The sequence below is a fragment of the Hydra vulgaris genome, chromosome 15 (assembly GCF_038396675.1).
Source record: "Hydra vulgaris chromosome 15, alternate assembly HydraT2T_AEP".
Classification (NCBI taxonomy): Eukaryota; Metazoa; Cnidaria; class Hydrozoa; order Anthoathecata; family Hydridae; genus Hydra; species Hydra vulgaris.
Window position 1 is genome coordinate 25911570 of NC_088934.1, and position 27264 is coordinate 25938833.

Below are 27264 nucleotides of genomic sequence, written 5' to 3' on the forward strand. Positions count from 1 at the left end.
CCATAGATTAAGTATATATGTTGTTTATTTTTATTATCATGCAGCCCATGGATTAAGTATACATAATGTTGTTTACAAAAAGTCAAACCCCTCAGAGGCTTGTGCTGAAAGTGATGATTCACATTATTATGATTCAAATAAAATTTCTAGTGATAATGATCATTATGATGAACTACATTCAATAAATTTGGTTATAATGACAAATCATTCAGCTCCATATTGCCTTCAATTTACAAAGTAGTGTAAATATTTCTGTAAATATTATTGGAAATTTTAATGATTTAGAAATTCAAAATTGATTATAATGTTCTGCAAATTACCTTTTAAAAGTTAAAACATTGAACATAAAATGCATGCTTCATAAAGAACTTCAGCTTTTTCAGGATGTAAAAACAAGGTGGAACACTTTAGTTGCAATGATAGACAGAACATCAAAATCCTGATGTCAACATAGAGACCCTTATCAATATGTATGTATGTATCATGTTTGTGTGTGCGTGTATGTGTGTCTGTTTGTGTGTGCATTTGTAAAAATTATAAAATTATTTTGATAATATTTTTATATCATTGCAATCATTTGTAAGTATAATCTCATCTATTTATTAAAAAAAATGTATGCATTAAAAATATATTTATTTAAAAAAATGTAAATATTTAACAAAACACAATTTAAATTGTTCTAACACTGTTAAAATTGTTTAAAAACTGGTTTTTAATATACCTTCAGTTTTTTTTCAATAACTCAATTTTATATTTGATAGTGTTAAATGATTATGATGTTAAATGAACCACACTATCAATCATTTTTATTAAAATAAAAAAAATAAAAACTTAAAAAGAACAATTCTTTCTAAAATATACTTTTAAACTATGTTATTTATGATATCACTATATTTTTAATGATTAGTTTTAATATCAAAACTTAAGCAAAATATCATAGAAAAAAAAAGATTTCTGAGTTTTTCTGAGGTTATATTCATAAATTAAAGAGATATAAAGTTTGATTGGTTATTATTTTGCTCAACCACATTTTGAAACCTTATTTACATTTTAAGTAAATTATGTTACTAAATTATCATTTCCAACATAATTTTAAGCAAAATTTGCAATGTCAATATAATAAGAAAAAACTTTTAAGATGGCATGCAACTATTACATAAATATATACAAAAAACACACTTTTTGTGTGCTATTATCCACCCCTCAACGCTAACACTAAATGAAGTACAGAACCACCAGATACTTTATAATCTTGTGCTGTTTTGTCATCATTCCTAAAATTGAAAAATATTTATCATAAAATTTTAAATTCTAAGCCTAAATACTAAACTGAATATTTCTTAATTTCATCACATATTATTATCATTAGTTAATTTATTTGCATTTAAAGAAAAATACGAAAAAAAATGATACAGGTAATACAGAAATTACTCTATAATGATTTTGAATATTGTGTATATATATATATATATATATATATATATATATATATATATATATATATATATATATATATATATATAGTATACAGTGATTTTAAATATTGTATTAGTATGACATACTAAGTTATTAACTCTCTAAATATATAATTTTTAAATATCTCAATTATACTTGAAATTTTTTAAATAAAATAAACTATAAATTTATTTAAATTTTTACTTTTTGTAGTTAAGATTAATATAAGAATTTACAAAATAAATTTCATTAAAGAATTTACATAATTCTTTATCAAAATAAATTTTAACAAGGAATTGTGTCTTAACATTAAAAATACTCACAAATTAATCAATTCTTGTAATCAAGTAATGTTTGATTTATAAAATCCACCCCCACCTTCCACACAAACAAATTTACCGAAACATTTAAACAAATAGACTTTATTTTATTTGAATTCAGTTCTTTAAAAAAAAACTATTTACCTCTATAATAATGTTATTGACTATGTTTATTGTTAAGCTTGACCGCTTTTATATACTTTTACATTTTTATTAGCCCAAATTATGTTATTCATAACATACCAATTAGTTTAAATAAAAGTAGACAAATAGCTTATCAGTTCTACTAATATTAGGCAATTAAAATTAGATTTAGTATAAAAAACCTATAACATAAAAATATTGTTTTTATAAATATTAATGTTTCTCACTACTTATAATCAACATTAGAACCTTAAACCTACAGAATTATTTAAGATAAAATAATTACTATGGCAAAGAACTTAGGAGAAACTGAAACTTACACTAACAGGAGAACTTACATTAACAGGAGAACTAAGGAGACTTATGCTAACAAATAGAAAGAAACTGCAATAATATTACACATCAGTAAATTTATAAATTGAATAAATTTACTTTTTCAATTATTAATTGAGATTTTAACTAAACTTAGGATTTAGATTTTTAGTACTAAAACTTTTTTTGAACTAAAATTTCTATTGTTTTCAAAATGCATAATTATTATAAAAATAATAATAAAATTTGATTTCATTTTTTTTATATTTAGACTTAAATGCAATTGAATTCTAATGTCACCAATTATTTAATTTCATATCATCAATTAGACAATTATCTCCACAATCTCATTACTTGATGGAAGTGTAACTTTATAAAAAAAACCTAATAAATGAAATTTGGGACATTTTAAGAAATTAAATTTGTTATATTCTTAAATTAAAAAAAAATCTTAATTTTTAATTTTTTTTCATTCTAATGCCTTCCACAAAAGTTAAACACAAAGCTAAATGAAAAGCAAGACTTGGTGCTTTCCAGAAAAGTTAAACATGCAAAATAAAACTAACAGGTATTACCTAACAATTTATTTGCGTCTGATTAACTTAGTTGGTAAATGTTCATTTTTAACGGTATATTTTTATTAATATAACAGCATATAATTGATTTTACAAGATAATGAGGAAAGAGCTTTTTAGGTCTTACAGAGTAGTCTTTATCCAACAATTTCAGTTGTATTTTGCTATAGCCAAAATCTGCAGATGTTTTTAAATTTGTTTGTGCCTATACCTGAATTTTTTCAGTTGGCATATTTGAATCAGTGTTTTTTAAAGGGGCTGATTTGCTCAAAACCCGTTTTTGAGAAAACTAAAAAAAACTCTTTATATCTTTTAATATTAAATATACAGATTTTGTGTAATATATTTTTAAAACATGTATGCAAGAGTAACATCTTAGTACACTTTGATAATTGTCATAACATTTTGTTTGTTAATAATTAATGTAAGAAATTTCAAAAAACTCAATCTTTTAAAAAAAATTGAATATTTCAGGAAGGAAAACAAATTAAAACTCTGTAAGAACTACAACTATGTACTTTAAAACAATGTTTTAACGTGCCAGTAATAAATATAAATACATATATAGTAATAAATATATGAATTAATAACTAAAATAGCTATCAGCATGAATATATCAGTTATAAACATAAAGTTCTTCCTCAAAGTCACTATCAGGGAGATTCTTACATTCATTAGTTGGCCAGGAGTACATCTTGTTATAAAACTTGTTGAATTCTTCAGGAATGAATTCTTTCAATTTGTTAAGGTCTTCCACCTTCACTTTTTTCAGTATAACTTTGCACTTGGATAAGCTAAACTATCCACCTGTGGTACAGTACCTGTATGTTTGGACATAAAAAGAGTATGACATATGAAACCATTAATAATGGTGCCTTAATGTAGCCATTTTTATCATGCTCATATACAAAATGAAACAAGTTACTAATTGAAAAGTGAATTTTTTTTTCTTTTGGAGTATTTTTACCCTTGATTTCTGAAGAAATGCAAGATTTTTTGTAATGTTTCAGGCTCCAAGTTTTAAAATCAAAAAATTCAGTTGCATCTACAACTTCTTTCACCATAAACTTTTGTGATCTGGAGCTGCTAATAATAAGCTCGGTGAATTGATGCATGTGATAAAGATGGTCATGTGTTTTTAAAACTCTTATACCAAAGTCCCAATCACAAGGGAGGAAACTATGCCCTCTCATTGGGAAAGACTGTCCAACTTTATCAAACCTACCACTGTCTGTTAAGTATAAACAAAAATGTGATTTTTATTTTGTCTACTACAGTTGTCACAAAAAAATGTGATGTATTATAAAAAATGTATTAAAAAAAATGTGATGTATTATACTTTGGTGGAACTGAGATCAAATAATCATTTAAAAAAGTCACAACTTCATTAGGCCCTTTTCTTCCTTGACCTTCATGGTATATATATATATACATGACTTTTTTCTTCTATAACGTTATGTATAGAAAAAACATTGACTGATAGCTGTCTCATGTAATAAAGTTGTTGGACAGGTATTTTTGGCAAGCTTATTGTCTTCATATAGTCATATGCCAATGATAGAATGTGCTCCTCTTTTGAGCTATCTTCTGATGTTTCATGTTTTAAAGCATTGGAAAATTTTTTTACTCCTGTGCTTATAAACATCTTAATATAAACATCTAAATCAGTCTGTGCTGCTCGTTTAGCTACATCATTGAGATGTGGTCATATTAATCTAAGATTTGATTCTTTGCAATTGCACACTTGTGTCCACTTGTGGGCACTCAAACCAAAAGTTAAAATTTGTTTTAAAATGGTTCCAGTAAAAAGACTAGCTCATTTTTAAATCTGGATTTTTTTCACAAAAAAGTTGCCACATTGTCTTTACATTTAAACTTGCATTGAGGTAATATACTTTTTTGCCTGAGTAATGTGATTCCTTTAGTGGAAATGGTTTTATGTGATTAACAATGAACATTCTGAGAAAGACAATTAGTAATACCTTTTCCTCCATTATTTTTAGGGGTTATTCAATCACCTTAAGGTTCCTTATTCTCCATAATTATTTTTCAGTAATACTTAAGACAGATAAAAGTGCACTGCAACATATCTCTATGCATACATTTCCTAGAATCACATGATAGAAAAAACTATTTGGCTGCTTTGGTTTTTCAAGATCCTTTTGATGTGGCACTCTTCTTTTAACTTTAGTGACATCTATCAATCCTTGAATATAAAAATCTTGTTTGTCTTTGCTTTTTATATCATAAAATTCGGAAAAGATATTCACACAGTTAGCCTCTCCAAAGTTGTCCAAACACTTTTTATTGCACCTTAAAAAAGAAATCAGATTATTTATAATCTTAAACAGAGAACAACATTGCCACTAAAGTTGTAGGGAAATAGACCAAATCATGTTAAGAGCTTTTTACTTTTTAGTGCTTCTACCTATGTTATACTCTCAAAAACTTTATAGACCTAGACTAACTGTAATAAGATTTAAACAGTGTATGTTAACTATCTAAAAAAAACAATCATAATAAAACTTTAATAAGGCAACGACATATAAAAATACTATGCTAGAAAGGTTTAATATAAAAAACCTGTAAATTATTTACTTTAAAGTCATTTTACTCATCATACTTGTATGAAACAGGTATACCAATATCTAAGTATTATAGCTGGATTAAACTTAGAGTTAAGTTTTAGGGTTAAAATACTTTGAAATATGCTATTATATAAATTTTATACATAAACATGTAATATATTTAAATTATTTTAAACTTATGCTTTCACGAAATTTGATTAATGTTTCAAAATTTTAAAATATATAAAATATAGTATTTTTTATAATTTTAATATAATTTCATGTAAACATTAAACTTATTATAAAGTTAAAGTTTAAGTTTAAGATTTAAATATTATATACATATATATATATATATATATATATATATATATATACATTATACATTATATATATATACATTATACATTATATATATACATATAATATATTATACATATAATATATATATGTATATATATACAACATATATTTATATATATAATTATTCAATGTACTATATACAATATATATTTATATATATAATTATTCAATGTAATATATACATACATATATATATATATATATATATATATATATATACATATATATATACATACACATATATATACATTAGGGTGCATCCAACGCCCCATACATTCAAAAATTGATCTGTCCCTATTCTTAAAACTTTCTATTGGTTCTCACAAGACACCATGTTAAATTTTTTCAAAATTGAATGAGATTTAGGGGGGCCACCTCAAGTCTGAAACTTGCAACAAGACCCTAAACAGAAGGAAAAAAAGTTTTTCAAAAGTATGTCATGTTGGGTCTCAAAAGAAGCGAAACTTAATAAAAATTTCAAAAATAGTTATCATTTTTTTGTTAAAAATACCTTGAAAAATTTTTTTGACAAAAACATGAAAAAAAAGGTTTTTTTTAATTTTTTGTTAAAAAATAATAATTTTTATGCAATAAAACTTAGAATAAAAATTCTTGTGTAAAATTTTGTTATTTTTGAAATTTTTATAAATTTTTGCTTCTTTTGAGACCCAACATGTCATACTTTTGAAAAACTTTTTTTCCTTCTGTTTAGGGTCTTGTTGCAAGTTTCAGACTTGAGGTGGCCCCCCTAAATCTCATTCAATTTTGAAAAAATTTAACATGGTGTCTTGTGAGAACCAATAGAAAGTTTTAAGAATAGGGACAGATCAATTTTTGAATGTATGGGGCATTGGATGCACCCCAATATACATACACACACACACACACACACACACACAGATATATATATATATATATATATATATATATATATATATATATATATATATATATATATATATATATATATATATATATATATATATATATATTACATTGAATAATTGAAACTTACCTGCAAGTAGACTTAGGGTACTTTGGCAAGTACTTAAGGTATTTTCCCTTATGATTTATGCATGATTGTCCCATTAAACGTGCTTGTTTTATTTTGTTATGTTTGTACTAACAAGGATAACTTTTTTTTCTTTTTCTAGGACTTGGAATAACAAGTCCATTAAAAAACTAAATAATAACAACAACCTGGGAGAAACTATTTACATTTTCCACGTATTGCACCTAAAAATACCAATCAGCTGGAGAGTGATTTTTTTTAAATAGCATATTTGAAGCAAATTCGCCTTTTTTTATAATTTTTTATAAAAATTTAAAAACTTTCAGGTAGCTTTATTTGTGTAAGAAGAAAAAATTTAAACACATTTTTAACATAAACCGATGAAGCTATAATAGAAGAACACAAAACACACAAAAAATGAATTTCAAAAAAATGTCAAACCCTTTTAAAAAACACTGATTCATTTAGTAGTGCTAGTTGATGGTACATTTAGTGGTGCTAGTTAATGAATTATTGTATATAAAAATTTATCTAAGTTTTTAATTCTGTAAAACTTAACCTATCAAAACTTAAAAAGAAATATTAAAGAGGAAATCTGTTAGTGTAAATAAAACGGTGGGCAGATGTTCTTAGCTATATGTGTGAATGGACATTTTGAAAAAAGGGTACAAAATAACTCTTTCCAACCAATTAGGTTTTTTCTTTTGATAAATGTTTTGAAGCAATTAATTGCAAGCAATTGTCAGAACAAATGAGTTTAAAAGCAAAAAAAAAGTTAAAAATTTTTTTATGCCAAAAATATTTAATGGCAGAATAATAAAAGTTAAACCAGCCAACCCTGGGTTGGTGAATGGCTTTGTACACACATACAAAATTACAAAATAAATACATATAATACTTTTGCTAGAAATAATTCAGAAAAAAACAATTCAACAAAATACTCACATCTGTTTTCCACTAAATATAAGCCTAAAGAAAAAAAAAATTATAAATAAAATAAAAAACATTTTAAAAGAAATGAATTATATTTATCTAAGTGTGCTTTTACATGTATGTGTTTTTTTAAACTACCGCAATATAATAAATGACCACAAAATAAGTTCAATTGAAAAACTAACTCTCTTATGTAAATATATTATGGAATATTTTTTTAAATATTATATAACTAAATTTTTTTTTAATATTCAATATAAACTTATTTCTTTTTTTTTTCAACATGTGTATAAATTAAATTATGTTTGTCGGAATGCTGATAAAAAGAAAGAAAGGTCCAGAGTAAGATCTATGAGATATCAAGAAAAAGTGAAAGCCGATCCTAATAAAAAAGCAGCTTATGCTGCAAAAGCAAAATTAAGAGTTTTAAAAAGTTGCGCTCTAAAAAGAAAACTTTTAAATTTCAAAGACCTTTTAAAAATCTTGTCTTTTAAAAATGTTCAACAAAGAGCAAAAGCATTGAAAAAAGTTGTAAAAGCACTACCTATTTCAAAGAAGAAATAATTATTTGAAAGAAATATTCTTTCAAATAGCTCTGCTTGTAAAGATAATTTGGGTCTACCTCCAGCATGTTCAAAGCTGTATGGTCTTTCTGAAAGTGATGTTTTACCAGTTGTAAACTTTTATAATGAAGATGAAGTTTCCCAAATATTACCAAACAAAAAAGATGTCACTCGAATTCAATTATCTGACGGAAAAGCAAACAATATTCAGATACATCATTTATATTATACGCTAAAAGAAGCTTTCAAGTTATTCAAGGAAAAGCATCAGCACATATGTTTTAGTTTCATACTTTCTCCACTCGTCCCAGGATACTTTGAAACCAAATGTATTATCAGTTTGCAAGTGTTTAGTTATTAAACGTATAAACCAAATTTTTTTTCTCACTCTAATTTATTGCAAAACGATTTGAACAAAAAAATTGAATGAAAACATCAACTTAAAAACCCTTTAAATGAAAAAATAATTATACTTAAATTTTTAACACTATGCTAGATCAAGAAGCAATAAATTAGTATAAACGTGGTATCTATTAAGTTAAGTATTTTTTTGAGTTAACTGGTTTATTTTTTTTTTTTTTTTGATTTGATCTTACTCATTTAGTCTATAGATAGAGCATGTTTTTGTGCAAATATTAAGTTTAAAGTTTATGCCAATAATGTTTTAGTATATTAACTAGAATAATTTGACTTATTTCTTTTTATTTTAAACACGTTTTACATTTTCAATATTGTAAACTGTATTAAACAGCAATAAAGCAACGTAACAAAGTTGTTTTATTTTAATACAAGCTCTATTGACACAATATTGACAAAAGAACTATGCAGTATAATTTTACTGTTGTTTTATAAAATTTTTCCAATTGAAATTTAGTACACTTTAAAAATAAACCATGAACAAGTTAAATAGCTTTTTATTTAAAGTGGTTTAAATATTGCAATATTTGGGTTTTTTCATAAGAGATGTTATGTTTAAAAAAAAACACTTACCAACTAATGTACACAAGATACATTTTGTACTAATGCAACCCAGGGGCAGATCCAGCATTTTTTGGTCTTTGAGATAACTTCCAGACATGAAGCAAACTCCAAACATTTATATGTATATACTTATGTCAAATAAGGACGTTAAATATTTTAGCAATCAAAAATTATGACCATATAAAGTTTAAAGTTTGAGGGGGTAGCAAAGTTTATATAGTCATAATTTTCGAAACGTTGAGAAATTACACTATGAAACTTAAAATTTCTTAATGAATATAACCCTAGTTGAAAATAGTACAAAAAATATTTCATCAACTTGTGCCTCTCACATTTGGGGCAGGAGGAGGGGCAAAAATTTGGGGGATTTTTTATTCCCAGGCTCCAATAACCGCATTTTTTTGCAAAGCATCTTTATTTGACATAAGTTTAAGAGCTTGTTTCAAAAAAAAAAATTAGCAGTTTGATTTTTTTGTGTTTATTTTAGCCCTAATATATATATATACACACGATTATTATTGTTATATATATATATATATATATATATATATATATATATATATATATATATATATATATATATATATATATATATATATATATATATATATATATATATATATATATATATATATATATAACGGGTAATGCGGAAGTTATCAGACAAAATAAAAACATCAATAACTTATTTATAAATAAAAAACAAACTACTATCATATTTTTTTTAAATAAAGCATTTATCTTTTAATAAAAATATATTATTTTTTATATGAAAAAACACCACCATCTGCAATTGATCTCAACTTTGCTCTGACGCCTTTCATATGTGACTGTAAAAAGTTTAAATCAATTTCTTGTAGTTTTAGTTTAATGCGATCAATCAAAACTTGCTCTGTTGAAGCTTGCCAATCTCCCTCGTAAACCTTCTGTGCCAAATTTCCCCAAAAATTTTCAATTGGTCGTGCTTGAGGCACACTTGGGGGATTGGATTCTTTATCAACGTAATAGACATATTGGTCCATCCAATTTAGAGAATCTTTAGAATAATAAGAACTTGCTAAATCTGGCCAAAATAACTAGTTAAAGTCTCCATGATACTTGTGAATAAATGAAAGAAGTTGTTTTTCTAAACATTCATTAATATAGATTGATGAATTGATCGCTACAGCCTTGGAAGTGCGAAACAATGGCTCGGACATACCACGGTCAGATATGGCTATCCACATTAATAATTTTTTTGGAAATTTCTCTTTTCCTATAAAACGAACACTTTCTGGGCATGTCTTTTTGTTGTTTGTGTAGTATCCAGAATTTCCAGGCATGTTGTCCCCTGCAAAACAAAAGTATTTTTCGTCATCGATGACTAGAAGCAGTTTTGTGTTATAGAGTTGGTTAACTAGTTTCCTGCTTCTTTTCTTTGCCTTTATTTGTTGTTCTATAGTGTATTTTAGAGTCTTTTTACATTTTCTATATTTAATATTCATTTTTTTTAACTGACGATCAATTGTCGATTGATTTACACCGAATTTAATACCTATTTTTCTCTGACTGACCCCTTTTTGATTGTTGAAGTCTCGTTAATTCGGCTTTTTTTTCTCTAGTCCAGGATGTCGGACGACCAGGGTGTTTTCTATCAGAAAACGATTGAACAGTTTCAAGTCTTTTTAGGTTATCATATATTGTACTTCGAGCAAATCCTTCTTTTTCAAAATGATTTACGATTTTTTTTATTTTTTTTTTATTTTAGGTTTATTTACAAAAAACATTTTTAGTCGCTTTCGAAAGGATTCTGGTTCAGCTGCATTTAACCTCATTTTAAATAATTGTGTTTCAAATAATAAAGTTTATATTTTATAGAACGTTTATGCCTACGCATAAAAACACAAAAACTAATTATTATGCTCAAATAATGAAATTAGGATTTGTCCGATAAGTTCCGCATCACCCGTTTTTATATATATATATATATATATATATATAATATATATATATATATATATATATATATATATATATATATATATATATATATAATTTAAAAAAATAATAATCGAAATTTAACAAAATTTGTGTGAAACCTCTGTTGTGCTGGTGGAATTCCTTCTTTTTCTTCAACACGTTCCTTTATTCTTTCAACCTTGAAAAAAATTATTGAAAAAAACTAATTTAAGTCAAAAAGTTATTACACATCACGTCATTAAAAGATAAAAAATACAAAGACATACTTTATCATTAGGTTCAATATCTATTTCAATCTAAAATAAAAATTTGACTTAATAATACTTTATTCAAACTGAATTGTCAAATATATTTTAAATAAAATAAAACAAATGCAACAATATAAAATGCAATAAGTTATCAGATTTTTTTGTTACAATTTTAGCAGTGATGGAACAGTGGTTAGAATTCTAGCTCAGAATTAAGATGTCTGAGGTTCAATGCCAGCCAGATCTCTGGATCCAGCTCTGGCCAGATAAGTGACATTAGAAAGGAAGGAGATGTGAACTTCCTAGTTAAATGCTCTTCCACAGTTCTCTGCGGTAAGACCGTAAAAACTTCTTGGATTAGAAGCAAAAATTTTTGAAGTACATAAAAATTTTTGCAAGATATTTTTATGATAGTGTATCAATTTCTAAAATATATCATTTAGGTTATTGGTCTAATATTTTGTTACATTAGTTTAATCATAACAATAGCATTGTTTAGCTTTTTACATCCATTTATAGTTTTTTCATTTTTCTCAGTTAACATGGTACATGGAGTTGTATTAGTTTCTTAAATAGTTTTTTTTATTTATTGCTATATTGATGTTCATATGTTTAACATTGATTCTTGGCTCGGTTAGTTTTATTCATTTTTTTTTTAATATTTTATTTAATTTGATTATCTTATTTAGTTCTTTTAATTCACTTATATAATTCTAAAGTTTTCATATTTGTTATACCATTTTTATTTTTTTCATATTTTATAAAAATATAAATGCTTTATTTTTATTAACAAGTTTTTGATTATTTTGCCATTATTTATTACTACTTATTTTTAGCTAATTTGTTAAAAAAAATGAAGAGATTTAAAATCTAAAAAATATTCCAAATTTTCTTAATATAGTATCTAATTCTTCCTTTAGGCTAATTATGGATTTTTGGCTTATTCGGACTATGAAATTCCTTGTCTGTCCAAGCCCAAATAGATTTATTTGGATTTAAATTTGATGATTAAGCTGGCCATGACAATTATTATTACTTAGTTTTCTTTCATTCACGCTTTGACTGTATAAGCTGTGCGCGCAAGTGTCATTGCAAAAAACGCATTATTATGCAACTGTTATTTATGTGGTACCATTTAAAGCCCTCATTAATTATTATTATCATTGTTATTATCATTAAATATATATATATATATATATATATATATATATATATATATATATATATATATATATATATATATATATATATATATATATATATATATATATGTATATATATATGTCAAGCCTTCCTGGGCAGCATGTGTGGTCGCAAGTCTTGTTCGTCCACATATAAAGTATTTTTTTAGACCAACTGACCACAACAGCTCGCATCTTTTAACTTAAAAGGCGAATTATTTAACAATAATTCGCAGCAAAAAGCTAAACTTATCTACTAAGAAAAAAAAAACATCCTAAAAAATGGAAACAAAATTGTAAAGAAATATCAAGTTAAATTAAATAAACTAGAAAATTTAATAAATAAAAAAAGTTAATTTTTTTTTTTAATAAAATTTTTATGCAACTTTTGTATTCTTTTTTTAGAGTCATTGTTATGACATTTCCTTTTTAAAAACATTTAAAAATAATAATATAACAATAAGTATTTAATAAGTTATTATATTAAGTTATCATTAAATACTTAATGTGATATTATTATATTTATAATATTAAGTATTTAATAAAAAAATATCATATTATTGGTATTGTTAAATGCACAGTAAAAAATGAAAACTATAATAAACATAATAGTTCTATATATTCTATTAAATCATATATATATATATATATATATATATATATATATATATATATATATATATATATATATATATATATATATATATTTCTGCAAACTTTAAAAAGGGTAAACATTACTTTAATTTAACGATAATAAGAAAATAAAAAAAAAACATGTTTTTGAAAAAAAGAATGTTTTAGCATGGTTTCTGTTTAAGTAATTGCAAATGCTTTCATTTTTAACTAAAATTTCCCACTCTTTTGTAAACCCATGTAAAAACCATGCTAAAACATAATTACTTTTTATAGTTGCGTACTTAATTATTAAACTTAAAAGTAACACTATTGAAGAAAGTATTAGCATGGTTTTTGTAATGTCGTTTAAAATGCATTTTAAATTTTAGTAACTTATTATTTTTTATTAATACTTATGTTTTTTTTACAATAAATAAAAAACTACCAATCGCATAATTATTTGGAAAAAAAAATTGCTGAGGTTATGCATTCGTTTTAAAAAATTTTAAGCGAACGGTAACGTTTGCTTAAGTAAAAGTAAGGAAATGTGACATTCATTTTTCTGTCTTTTTTTTAAAAAACGTTCATACGTTAATTGATTTGTTGTGCCCTGGTCTGAAATTGTTTCTTTTATATTTCCCAATTTCCAATGTTAAAACGAATTACTAGAGATGATGAACATAACGATTGCTCTGTTTAAAAAATATATATTTAAAAACTTAAAGTTTAGCAAAGACATTTGAAAAACAAATTTAAAGATTGTCCATGTTTCTAGCGCAAATTATAAAGTATTTCCTTAATATACTGACTGAAAAAAGTTGCATAAAAATTGTATATGAAAAAAGAAAATTTTTTTTCATTATATTTTGATATACTTTTTCGCTGGACTTGTATCAACTTTGGTAGTGGAGAATAACAAACCCCCTAAAAATTTTCTTTTTTTAATATTCAATTTATTTAAGCTAATTTTATTTAGATTTTTATTTCGTATAGTCTTCTGTGCTTTTCTTCAAGTATTGCTGTTTATTTCTCTAGTTTCTTATAGCTTTATTTTACCGCGAAATCTTAAAATGCTTTCTAAATAAAACATGGTCAAGTTGTCTAAAAAAATTACTTTAAGCATGGATAAACAAGGCCTGCGACCGCATGTGCTTCCTGGGAAGGCTTGATATATTTACATATATATATATATATATATATATATATATATATATATATATATATATATATATATATATATATATATATATATATATATATAAAATATATATATGTATATATATATATATATATCATTTGATGTAGTGTATTAAAATAATACATAACTCTTGTTCATTGAAAAGTGCTTAATATTTCGGAAATTTATTTTAATTATATATAAATTTTAAAACAGAGTAGTTTGTAATTAAAAACGAAAAAGAAAAACTTTTATTATGTGTATATATATATATATATATATATATATATATATATATATATATATATATATATATATATATATGTATATATATATATATATATATATATATATATATATATATATATATATATATATATATATATATGTATATATATATATATATATATATATATATATATATATATACATATATATATATATATATATATATATATATATATATATATGAGCTGAGTTAAATTTATAACACTTTAATTTCTTATCTTTATTTACTTATTTATTTTTTCTTGGGTTTTGTTTATATTCAAGTCTTTGTTTTATTCTAATCCACTTTATTTTACCTATGGTATATTTCTTATATTGGGCCTTGAGCCTGTCAATAAATTGGATTGTTTGATTGATTAATTGATATATATATATATATATATATATATATATATATATATATATATATATATATATATATGTATATATATATGCATATATATACATATATATATACAGGGCTTGTGATGAAGAAAATCGTCAAGTGTGTTATATTGCGCTCGTAAAATTAGAATATGTTTTCATCGAGCGTGATTATGTGCACTCGAGATAACGTCGGCGAGCGCGATCATGAAAAATGCTGAAGGTGATGCTCATAAAAACCTTTTTATTTTTTATATCTTTTTTTATTTTTTACATAATTATTTCGTCAAAAAATGTTTGAATTAGTATCACACTCATGAAACTACTACAACGAAGTAGATTTTTATACTTCTAAACTTCTTGTATATTGTCAGATTGCGATTTTATTTTTAACTATTTATGTTATAAAAACATAATATCAAACAAAAACGCAACTTCTTATTGATTTAGTATTGAAGTATAATTTAGTGACTTAGTTTCACTTCGTTGTTTTGACATATGTATTTTAAAATGTTACGCTGTAAACTTAATTAACGGTTGATGGTTTTTATATTTCCTAATATTTTTTATTCAAATTAATTATTTAATTTTTTTCTAAAATTTCTTTTTTAAATTACATTTTTTTTATTTAAAAAAAATAACACAAGAATAATTTGAAAATCTTCTTTTTTAAAAACTATTCATTATAAGTTAAATAACAGATTTTCCCCTCAACTTTTGTCAACGGTGTTTCCTCTTCTACATTGTCGAAACTGAATGCAGCTAATTCATCAGTCATGTCTTTATCAGCACAGTCTATTTCATCATCGTCATCAAAAATTTGATTTGTAATCAATGTTGTTGCTGTTGTCATATAGTCAACTGGATCATCATCAACTTGAACCACTCGTCTCTTATTCAAATAAATTTATTTTGCTCGCTTTTTAATCAGGATTATTTCTTCTTTTGACCAGCTTCCATGGTTTCCTAGTATCATAATGCTATCATTTAGAGTGTCGTGATTCATAGATAAACGTGATTCATAGATAAATTATCGTGATTCATAGATAAATGATCTGATAATATGCTAGTTACTGTGCTAAACATTTGCTCCACGCTTGAGTTTGATCCGGAAATTGCGAAGATAATCAATATAACTTTTAATAAATTAGGAAACTTTGACTTTTTGAACAAGAACGTCGACCTCCAAATTTCTCCTGTCTGGCGATTGCGTACCATTGCTTCAAAATTGGTTCTTGAATGAATCAAAAAAAGTTTACTATCCTGGAAAACTAACTTTTCATTAAAATTGGAATGTTCCAATGGTGTTTTAAAATGCGTGGATAAAAACTTTATTTCTTCCAAGCCAAACTATTTAATAAATGTTGATATAGTTACATTGTTTCTTTTTCGAATGTCCTTGATTGCGAACATTCTAAACAATAGAATCGTTTTAAATTTGAGTTAAAATAACTAATAGTTAATAAAAAACCTATACTATGAACAAAAACTAATTTTCAAAATTACTCTAATATTAATATTTATTTTTATTATTAACGATGTGTGGAATATTACAAACAATAAATCATTGTGTTTCCACGTGCACATTCCATTATTGAAATTAGTGACTATTAACGACTTCAAACTGCTCATTCATTACGTTAGTGCAAAAGAGAACAACTTACTGCTTTTTATATTTTATATCAGTGCTTTGATAATAAGAATATCTTTAATAAAAAATCTTTTTAAAATATTTTATGAAAGTAAAAAAACAATCCCGAACTATTGGACGAGCGTTATTTTATACGCTCGTTATAAGCTGAACGAGCATTGTTTATTGCGCCTAGAGCGTTTGAAAATACCGTTTACGGGCGCGTTTTACGAGCAGAGCGCGATTGCGATTGCTTCATCGCAAGCCCTGTATATATATATATATATATATATATATATATGTATATATATATATATATGTGTATATATATATATATATATATATATATATATATATATATATATGTATATATATTTATGTATATATATATATATATATGTATATATATACATATATATATATATATATATATATATATATATATATATATGTATATATATATATAAATATATATATATATATATATATATATATATATATATATATATATATATATATATATAATAAGCGCTTTACCACTACACCACTACCGCATATATATATATAGTTTATCTAGCTTCATTTGCAGACATTTAATACTTTTAACAAGTTTTAACTTTTATAACAAGTTTTTAGCTCAATTTTTATAACTATTCAAAAATAATACTTTCAAGATCACGCAATAGTTCAAGGACATAAAAAGGATACTGTAATGGCTATAAAAAAAATTGAAAAAGATTTAAATTAGGCAGTGACACTATTCTATCATCTGCCGAACCATCTATGCCCTATCTACATCAAGTGTATCAAAAGACTCAAGACAACATATAATTCACTGAAATGCTTGAGAAAAGCTGTAGCCAGTTATTAATAATTTACAATTTTGTAGACGCAATTTTTGAGTTTTTTCATGCTTCCCCAAATGTTGCATTTTGCAACCAAACAAAATTTCATCATCCATTAAACCAATATAACCCATTTTGCATGATGGCTTGTATACAGTGATTAAACGCACACACACTTATGTAAGCTAAAAATTTCTACTTTATATAATCATTGGTTATGCATTATTGTTTCGTGTTACTGTTTGTGCATTTTTTTAATTTAATGTCAAAATATATAAAATCTTAATATACTTTTCTCACTGATTCAAAGTCAAAACCTTTTAGAAAGTTTATTTTCCTGTTTCTCTATTTAAGAAAAGTAATTCATCTCTTGTTATTTTTAACATTACTTGAAAAAAACAAGATAGCAAATTTAAAGTCTTTAAACGAAGAAATGTACAACAGACAAAAAAAAAACAAATTTTTTTATTTGTTACTTATTTGTTTGTTTTTATGTATTAAATGTTAAAATTTATGAAAATTAATTTTTAGTTTAGACGATGTACTAGTCACGTAAAAATTATTTTTTTACTGCTTTAGCACAAATTACATAATATTATACTAACAAGAACAAGCGTAGATGCATCTCCTGATGGGTTAGGATATAGGTACGTAGTGTTTTCTTGTTAAAAAGATTTATTGTAAAAATATAAAAAGACTTTTTTTCATTATTTTTTTTCTTATCTTTCCCTTAACAATTAGGAATGACCTTCAAAAATGTTAAAGATACATATTCATATTCTGATAAGTATGAAAATAGACATAACAGATACCTCTTTTCCAGTTAATGTTTTTACTTTAATCAACATTATTCTTTTTTTTAATTAGCTATCTAAAGTTAAACATAAAGTATTAAAATTTTGACAGAATTAACTTGTTTTGATATGATCAACTATATAACAATTAATACATTACAATAAAATTGTTTTATATCATCACATATCTCATTTATATAATCATATATAATAGTATAACTAGTATGATTGAAATACAAACTGTTGTATATTTATAAAATGTATTTTTTAAGGCAATATAGATTATAATATTAAATATGTGTACATATATATCTAGAGAATATATATATATAATATATATATATACATATATATATATATATATATACATACATATATATTGTACACACATACACACACACACACACACATATATATATACATATTTGTTAATAAGTATTTATATATGCATGTATGTATAAATATTTAATATATATTATATATATACAATATATATATATATACACAATACATATATATATATATATATATATATATGTATATATATATATATATATATATATATATATATATATATATATATATATGTATATATATATATATATATATTGTATAAAAGATATTTTAAAAATCACATGGCTCAAATATGCATGTGCTATTTATTGACATTAGTAAAGCCTTTGATAGAGTTCGGTTTGATACACTATTTACGAAACTTATCTAAAATTATCTCTGGTGTAACTTTATGCATACTCATTGTCTGGTATGTTGGTCAAACAGCTCAGATCCTTTGGGGTGGAATATTATCTAAAGCATTTAATATCAGTAATGGAGTGCGACAAGGAGGTGTACTGTCTCCTCTTCTATTTAATATATATATTAATGATCTTAGTGTTTTACTCAATAAAACTACCGTAGGCTGTTGCTTAGGTCCTTCTCTTGTTAACCATCTTCTTTATGCTGGTGGTATTGTCCTGTGTGCACCCTCAGCCAAAGATCTCCAGATCTTACTTGACTTATGCTCTAGTTATGCTGTGAAACATGATATAGTTTATAAGAATATTAAGTCTCAAATAATATTTTTTGAAATTTATAAACCCTTTATAAATAGCCCTCATTTCACATTATCTGGCATGGTTCTCACATAAATTAGTCAATATAAATACCTGGGTCACTTGATCTCAAACGATATGCAGGATGACAAGGATATTTTAAAACACGTGCAATCTATGTATGCTAAAGCTAACCTCATCCATAGAAAGTTCACCTCTACACAAATACAAACAAAGATCATGTTATTTAATGCCTTTTGCAGCCCAATCTATGGATGTCAGTTGTTGTATCTTTGAAGAATTATATTATATTGGGCCTTGAGCCTGTCAATAAATTTATTGATTGATTGATATATATATATATGTATATATATATATATATATATACATATATATACATATATATACATATATATATATATATATATATATATATATATATATATATATATATATATATATATATATATATATATATATATATATATATATATATATATATATAAATGGCTTACTGATGAACCTACTGATGGAGAAACAAGCTGTTGAAGACAATTAAAAATTAGATGAGTGTTTTTACTAATTTATATATATATATATATATATATATATATATATATATATATATATATATATATATATATATATATATATATATAAATATATATATACATATATATATATATATATATTATATATATATATATATATATATATATATATTTATGTATATATATATTTTTATATGAAGATATATATATATATGTATTTTTTATACATACATACATACATGCATACATACATACATACATACATTCATACATACATGCATACATGCATACATGCATACATGCATACATGCATACATGCATACATACACACATACATACATACATACATACATACATACATACATACATACATACATACATACATACATACATACATACATACATACATACATACATACATACATACATACATACATACATACATACATACATACATACATACATACCAACACATAAATATAGAACAATTTGTATGATATATGCATGCAGAAATACGTAAACCTATATACTTCATATTAAAGGTACAAATATTACCTACAAATATAAAAAGTATTCATATAATAGTATTATATAACTTATAATAACATTATAAGTTATAGAATATTATTAATAACTTATAATAATATAAGTTAATATTAATATCAGTTTTTTGTGCTTATATATAAGAATAAAAAACTGACGCTATAACCTTTAATTCTTTAATTTGGCGGATGCAGGGGGTAAAAAGTGTGTATATTGCTATCATTATTATTTTTATTTCATTATTTTCTATTTTGAATATTTATTTTTACATATAAAACAATTTTAAAATTTCTATAATACCTCATAACGAAAAGAAATCGATTTTTTTTTTTTTAATTAAGAATACGGCGACCGTTAGATCATGTCGCACAGTGGGCCAAAATCGTTTTTTTAGTGCCAAAGCTATATTTTTCAATTATTTTTTTTTTCCTAATAATTGTTTTTACTTAATTTATATTTAAGATACACAATGCATAAATAAAGCTTTTTTAAAAAAAAAATTTTAAAAAGTGTAAGATAAGTATAACCAGTATAAATATAAAAAGTATTGATTGATAAAGCAACTGTTATCATTATAAATACCAAAAACAAAGTTTTATCATGAAATAACTTTTTTATATTTAAACAATTTCGATATTATAACAGTAAATAAAAATTTTGTATGAAATATTTGTGATACATAATAATAAAGGTTACCAAAATAATATCAATAACTGTCTGCTACTGATCAGTGACGGATCCAGGAATTTATGGGGAGGGAGGGGGTGATGTTAAAATGTTTTTGTATTTTGTACCACATTTGCGTCTCCTAATAAAAAAAAAGACCTCAATTTCTAAGATATTTTAGGACTTTCAGATTCTGGTGAGGAGGGAGAAGGATGAATACCATCACCCACCACCCTCCTCCCTTCATGGATCCGTCGCTGCAACTGACGCAAAAGGATTACGCTTACATTCAAATGTATCGAAGAGTCTGAAAGAATAAAACAATTTTAATTCAAACAATAAAATTTAAAATGATTCTCAGTAAAATTGATTTAAAACAATAGAAGCGTAAGAAAGTTGAAAATTAAAACATGCAAAATAGTTTGAAACTTGTCAATAACCGCTTAAAAGGACGTTTTAATTGATATTTAATATCTATTTAAATAAACATTTCCTGTAATAAACATGTCATCATCATTATGATGACAATTTTGTTAGAGGAAATATAATTCACAAACTATCAGCTTGCAATGTTGACAATTATTTTTGGGTATTTTGGCACACCCACTGTGGTGTCGTCGAGAACGGTTGCATTTTTTAGAAATCGTGTCAACAAAATTCGTCGATGAACATATTAAAAATATTATAATAATCATTAAAAATATTAGATATTTAAAAATTTCGTACAAATCATTATGATCGAAGTGGTTATAATAATCACTGATGATAGTAAGCACCGAAATATATTTTTTTAAAGTAAAAGTATGCAACTCATCAAATATGTAAATACTAAGGGGCTGTTCTCAAAGAATAATTTAGGAAGCGGTTTCCCAGTTACGCACCATTGCCCTGTCATAGAAAGGAGGGCTTTGAAAATGTTTTGTGCGCAAAAATTAAAGCTCTTTTGTAATTAAATAACAATTTATTTGTTTTTTTCAACGTTAAAATTATGATTAATTGTGTAAAAATGTTTCGGTTTTTACTGATCTTCTGGCATTGTATGCGATGGTCTTAATCTTACTTTAAGTGAATGATAATGATGAATTATATATTTGATAGTATTACTATATATTGTCGGTATACAAAAGAAATGCAAGTCCAAAAACATCAATTTGAGATAATGAACAAATAAGTTTTTGCGTAATAGTTAAAATAATAAGTTTTTGTGTAATAGTTGAAATAAAAAATATATTCTTAAACAGCTGGAAAAATGGTTTTTTTATTTTTAAATCGTACAAAGTTATCTATTCGCATGCCAGAAGCTACCGGTCTCAGTCGAACAACGAGTTTTAATTGCATAAACATAGATACTTTATTACCTTGACAGTGTGCAGAAGCGCTATAAGTTTTCTGCTGATTGCATTTACAATATTGATGAAACCGGTCTTAGAATTGTTCATGAGCCAACGAAATTTATTGCTGGTAAAGAAGTAAAACAAGTAGGACAGGTAACTTCTGCTTTAAGGGGAATCCTAGTTACAATGATGGTCCACTTGAGAGTCCACCAACAGGTACCAAAGGTGATGCTAATCTTAGCAAGGATCATCATTACTTTTCATAACAGACAACCACAAAAGTCATATTTTCATTGAATTGATGGACAAAGCTAAAGAAAGTAATGTTGTGCTCTTGACATTGTCACCTCATTGCAGTCATAAACTCCAACCACTCGACAAATCAATATTTAGGCCATTAAAGAAATTTTACAGTTTAGCGGGTGACTTAAGGTTAAAGATTTTTTTAATGTAGCTTGCTAACAATCCATTATTAAGTGGTTGCTGATTTTGATTGGCTATTTTTTATTTATCTAATGAGAATGTGTTATGGTTAAAAGTATAATAAAACACAAAAAGCATTAAATAAAAAACATGTTTGTTTTACGTAAACTGTTAAAACTCTTTTACAAACTTGTATTACTGTCTCGCCAAAAAAAAATTTGTTTACGGTATACTATTAGTACATACTTTAATGTATACAGTTTAACTGTATACTAAATTTTTTAGTGTACCGTATACTAGCGATCCCTAGTCAACGGTAAGAAATGAGTAGTGAACTTTCTAGTTAAATGCTTTTCTACGGTGCTCTGAGACAAGACCTTTAGGTTTTTTTGGGGCACCTATAACAAAACAAAAAAATATATTAATAGTTTCAAAAGATTTTAATTAGCCCATAATGACGCCTAAATTAAATTCTGGCTTTTTAAACGAATCAATAGTACATTGAGTAAGATGAATTATTGCGTGTTTAATAGAGCCTTTTTTTTTTTTTTTTTTAATTTTTTGTATTTATTTTGAAACGCTATGGTTATAATAGACCATTCTAAAACAAGTAATGAGGGGTGGATGGGTAAGAATCATTTATGTGTCAAAAAAGAATTTATCGCTTTGCTCGGTAGCAAACTACTATTTATGTTACAATAATATATTTTTAATAACAACAACTTTAATACTGTATTTAATACCGTTTTTTTATATAATTTTTTTATACAATCTTTTGGTTTTTTTTTTTTTTACCAGAACATTACATGAAAACAACATACTAATTACATTTGCACCAAAATTTTCAAAAATATTAGAATTGTAATTGAGAAATTCATTTAAATAAAAAACTTTTAACACAGCTTTATTACCTTTGTTCACAGTTTTATAAACTGTACAATAACTGCATGGTAATTACAATGTCTTTACCACAAAATGGCGAATCGCCTATACCAAGCTAGGTGCAGGCTCGTAGCAAGCTTTTTTTTGTTAATTGAGATAGGTAACTTTAGACATGGAGCACAATCCAAACACTTATAAGTTTATGTTTATTTCAAATAAGGAACATTTGCAAAAAATTGAGCTGACCGGTGCCCGGGAACAAATAAAGTCCTAAACCCATTGCCCCCCTGCACTTAACGTGTGAGCAACGAGTTTATAAAATTTTTACTATTTATAACTAAATTTATATTCATCGACAAAGTTTAAATTTCATACAATAATCTCTTAGTGTTCGAAAACTATGACAATATAAAGTTTGAACCCTCCTCAACTTGAGGGGACGGTAAACTTTGCAGGGTCATAAAAATTGAAGACTTAGAGATTATTGCTTGAAATTTGAAAATTGTCAATGAATGTAAATTTAGTTATTAATAGTAAAGAAAATTTCATAAACTCGTTGCTTTCAGGTTACGGGCGGGGGAGGGGGGGAGGCAAAGGGTTTAGAGCTTTATTTGTTCCCGGGCACCGGTCAGCTCAATTTTTTGCAAATATTCCTTATTTGACATAAACATAAACTTATAAACGCTTGGAGTGTGCTCCATGTCTAAAGTTACCTATTTTGAGCAACAAAAAAACTTGCTACGGGCCTAAGGTTGGTCCACTTCTTTTTCTAATATATATAAATGACTTTTGTAATGCATCTTTAAAAATGAACTCGGTCATGTTTGCAGATGACACAAACTTATTTCTCACCAACAATGATATCAAGAAATTATATGCAGACATGAATATTGAACTGTGTAAAGTAAACAACTGGTTTAAGGCAAACAAACTCTCACTTAACGCTGAGAAAACAAAGTATATACTATTTCACAAAAAAACACAAGAAGAAAATCTTCCTCTCAAGTTGCCTAACCTATCTCTAAATGATAAACTAGTAAATAAGCAATCCAATATAAAATTCTTAGGAATCATTGTTGATGAAAAATTATCCTGGCTTCCACATATAATATATATCCAGTCAAAAATCACCAAAATAATAGGTTTGATGTATCGAGTTCGCTCCAACGTCAATAAAAATAGTCTTAAATTAATCTACTTTGGGCTAATTCATAGCTTCATCAGCTATGCAAACATTTCATGGGCAAGTACTCAAGCGGCAAAGATTAAAAAAATTTATAGTCTACAAAAACATGCCTGCAGAATCATTTACTCAAAAAATAGGCATGAACACGCTAAGCCCTTAATGAAAGATATGAAAATGATGAATGTGTTTGAAATTAATATCTACCAGCATTTAATTTTCATGTATCGTTATAATCACAATATCTCTCCTATAAGCTTTAATAACAAGTTTAAAATAAATAAAAATGATAGCTATAATCTTAGAGCGAATATGTCCAACACATATAAACTGCCTCGGATAATAAACAAATATTCAGAGTACAGCATTCTATATCGAGGTCCAAAAGTATGGAATACTTTTCAAAAAGGATTCAAAGGCACGGTAAATTCGTTAAGTTCCTTCAAGTTTTTAACAAAAAAAGAAATTTTTAAAATATAAGAAATGTTTTTGGTTAATCATACTTTGAATAATTTCTCATAAATCTGTTTTTGTTTTATTTCTACTTTTGTTGGTTGCTTATCAATTTTATTAGCGAATTACGCGTTTTATTACGATATTTTATTGAAATTTTATTACGCATTAACATATTACGATATTTTTTTGAAATCTTGTTATAGGGGCTCTATGAAAAGATTGCGATAACGTACTGTCATCCTCATCTTCTTTGAGCCCCTATCTGTTTTACTTATTTTATTTATTGAAATTTTATATTACGAAGTTGTAAAATCTTATATTATATTAAAACAGAGAAAGAAAAAAAAAAAAACTCTAACACCACCACATAAAGAAAACTTCAAATGGCCATTTTCTAGTTTTCTCACATGACAGATCTCTGTGAGTTGATGACAGGATTAACAAAGTGAATATATAGCGAATCTACATTTGTAAAATACGTGATTTTTTTCTCGCACGATGCTTGCAAAATCGATAAAAACCTTTGTTGTGTGGTTCTTGAGGCTCTTGTTGCCCGATTGGAAGTATGCATGTTATTATAATTTTAAAATATGTACAAATGTTTTGTGTTTGTAGGTTAAAGTATTTGTGTAATAACAAACATTTAGTACGTCGGATATGGTTTTAGATTTTTGGTTTTAATTCAGTTAAATTAATACGCGGATAGGATAGCGCTTTTAATAGAGCATTAAATTTTTTAATGAGGATTCATAAAAAATTTAATGCTAAATAAAAAATTTAATGCTAAAAATTTTAACACCTATAGGTGTTTCGTTTAACATTAAAACCTAATTCTCAAAAAGTTTGTGATGAAAGTTAAACAATCACTGGACAAGGGTCAACAGCTTTAGACGTATTATCGGTCAAATCGTTCTCAAAATGAACTCTTTGGCTTTTCTGCTGCTTAGGTTCGCAAGCGAATTATAGAAGAATGTAAGTCTGCATATATATAACAATATATATGACAATAGAGCCAATAGGTCAGGAAAATACAAGAGTGTTCAAGCAATCCCATGCAACAATAAAAGTTACACTTAAATTTTCAGTAAAATTCTAAAAGGCTCATGAAAAAAAACATGTCGCTAAAAACATGATTCTAACCTCTTTTCCGAATAGTTCAATATGAGAATCCAAGAAAGTGCAACATAATGTGTGGCTTTTTTTACGCCTGTAATCAAGTTTTATTTCATAATTACAAGTGCGTCTTTAAAGCGCACAAGTGTAGCCTTGAAGTCCACAATTTGTGTAGCCAAGAAGACGCTACACTAAGTGTCGTGTTTTTTGTCCACACTATTTTTAAGCGTGTACAAAAAAAGAACTCATTGTTTATATTCTTACCTTGTGATTGTCATTTATTGAATTTCTTTCCGAATCACTTTCCGATTTTTATCCTATCGCAAAAATGCATATATAATGCCCAAAATGAACGGGAAAAAATAATTAAAACACGTTTAATAACCGACACTTCTATTAGTCATTTTTATAAGCTTCTATCCTGTGTTAACTGGGACACCCTAAAACTAAATCTAAACGCCAATAAAGCGTATGATATTTTTCTAACAGAGTTTCTTAATCTTTATAACAAGGCATTCCCAGAAGTTACTAAAGTAATCAAAACAAAAACACTTTTAAACCCTTGGATCACGAAGGGCATTCTTAAATCTTCAAAAAAAAAACAACGCTTATATAACAAGTTTCTTAAAAAAAGAACTCTTAAAAATGAAACTACCTATAAAAACTATAAACGGCTATTTGAGTCAATTTTAAAACGCTCAAAGAAACATTACTATTCTGAACAATTAATAAAGCA

At 25.4% G+C, this 27264-nt stretch overlaps 1 protein-coding gene across 1 annotated transcript; it reads right to left on the minus strand.

The window, feature by feature from the left end:
• Positions 1-1131: 1131 nt before the first annotated feature.
• LOC136092311 (NEDD8) lies at positions 1132-18419 on the minus strand. Its single transcript, XM_065820247.1, has 5 exons — positions 18344-18419; positions 11451-11480; positions 11304-11362; positions 7694-7717; positions 1132-1274 (listed from the first exon to the last, which is right to left on the minus strand). The coding sequence occupies exons 1-5, from the start codon at positions 18377-18379 to the stop codon at positions 1193-1195; spliced, it is 231 nt and encodes a 76-aa protein (XP_065676319.1). The 5' UTR covers positions 18380-18419; the 3' UTR covers positions 1132-1192.
• Between the last annotated feature and the right edge of the window lie 8845 nt (positions 18420-27264).

Excerpts from the sequence above, each read along its gene's own strand:
- LOC136092311 (XM_065820247.1), bottom strand. The coding sequence starts at position 18,379 with ATGTTGATTAAAGTAAAAACATTAACTGGAAAAGAG. Across the intron at positions 11,481-18,343 it reads AAACATTAACTGGAAAAGAG|ATTGAAATAGATATTGAACC; the intron begins GTATCTGTTATG and ends TTTTTATTTTAG. Across the intron at positions 1,275-7,693 it reads ATATTTAGTGGAAAACAGAT|GAATGATGACAAAACAGCAC; the intron begins GTGAGTATTTTG and ends TTTCAATTTTAG.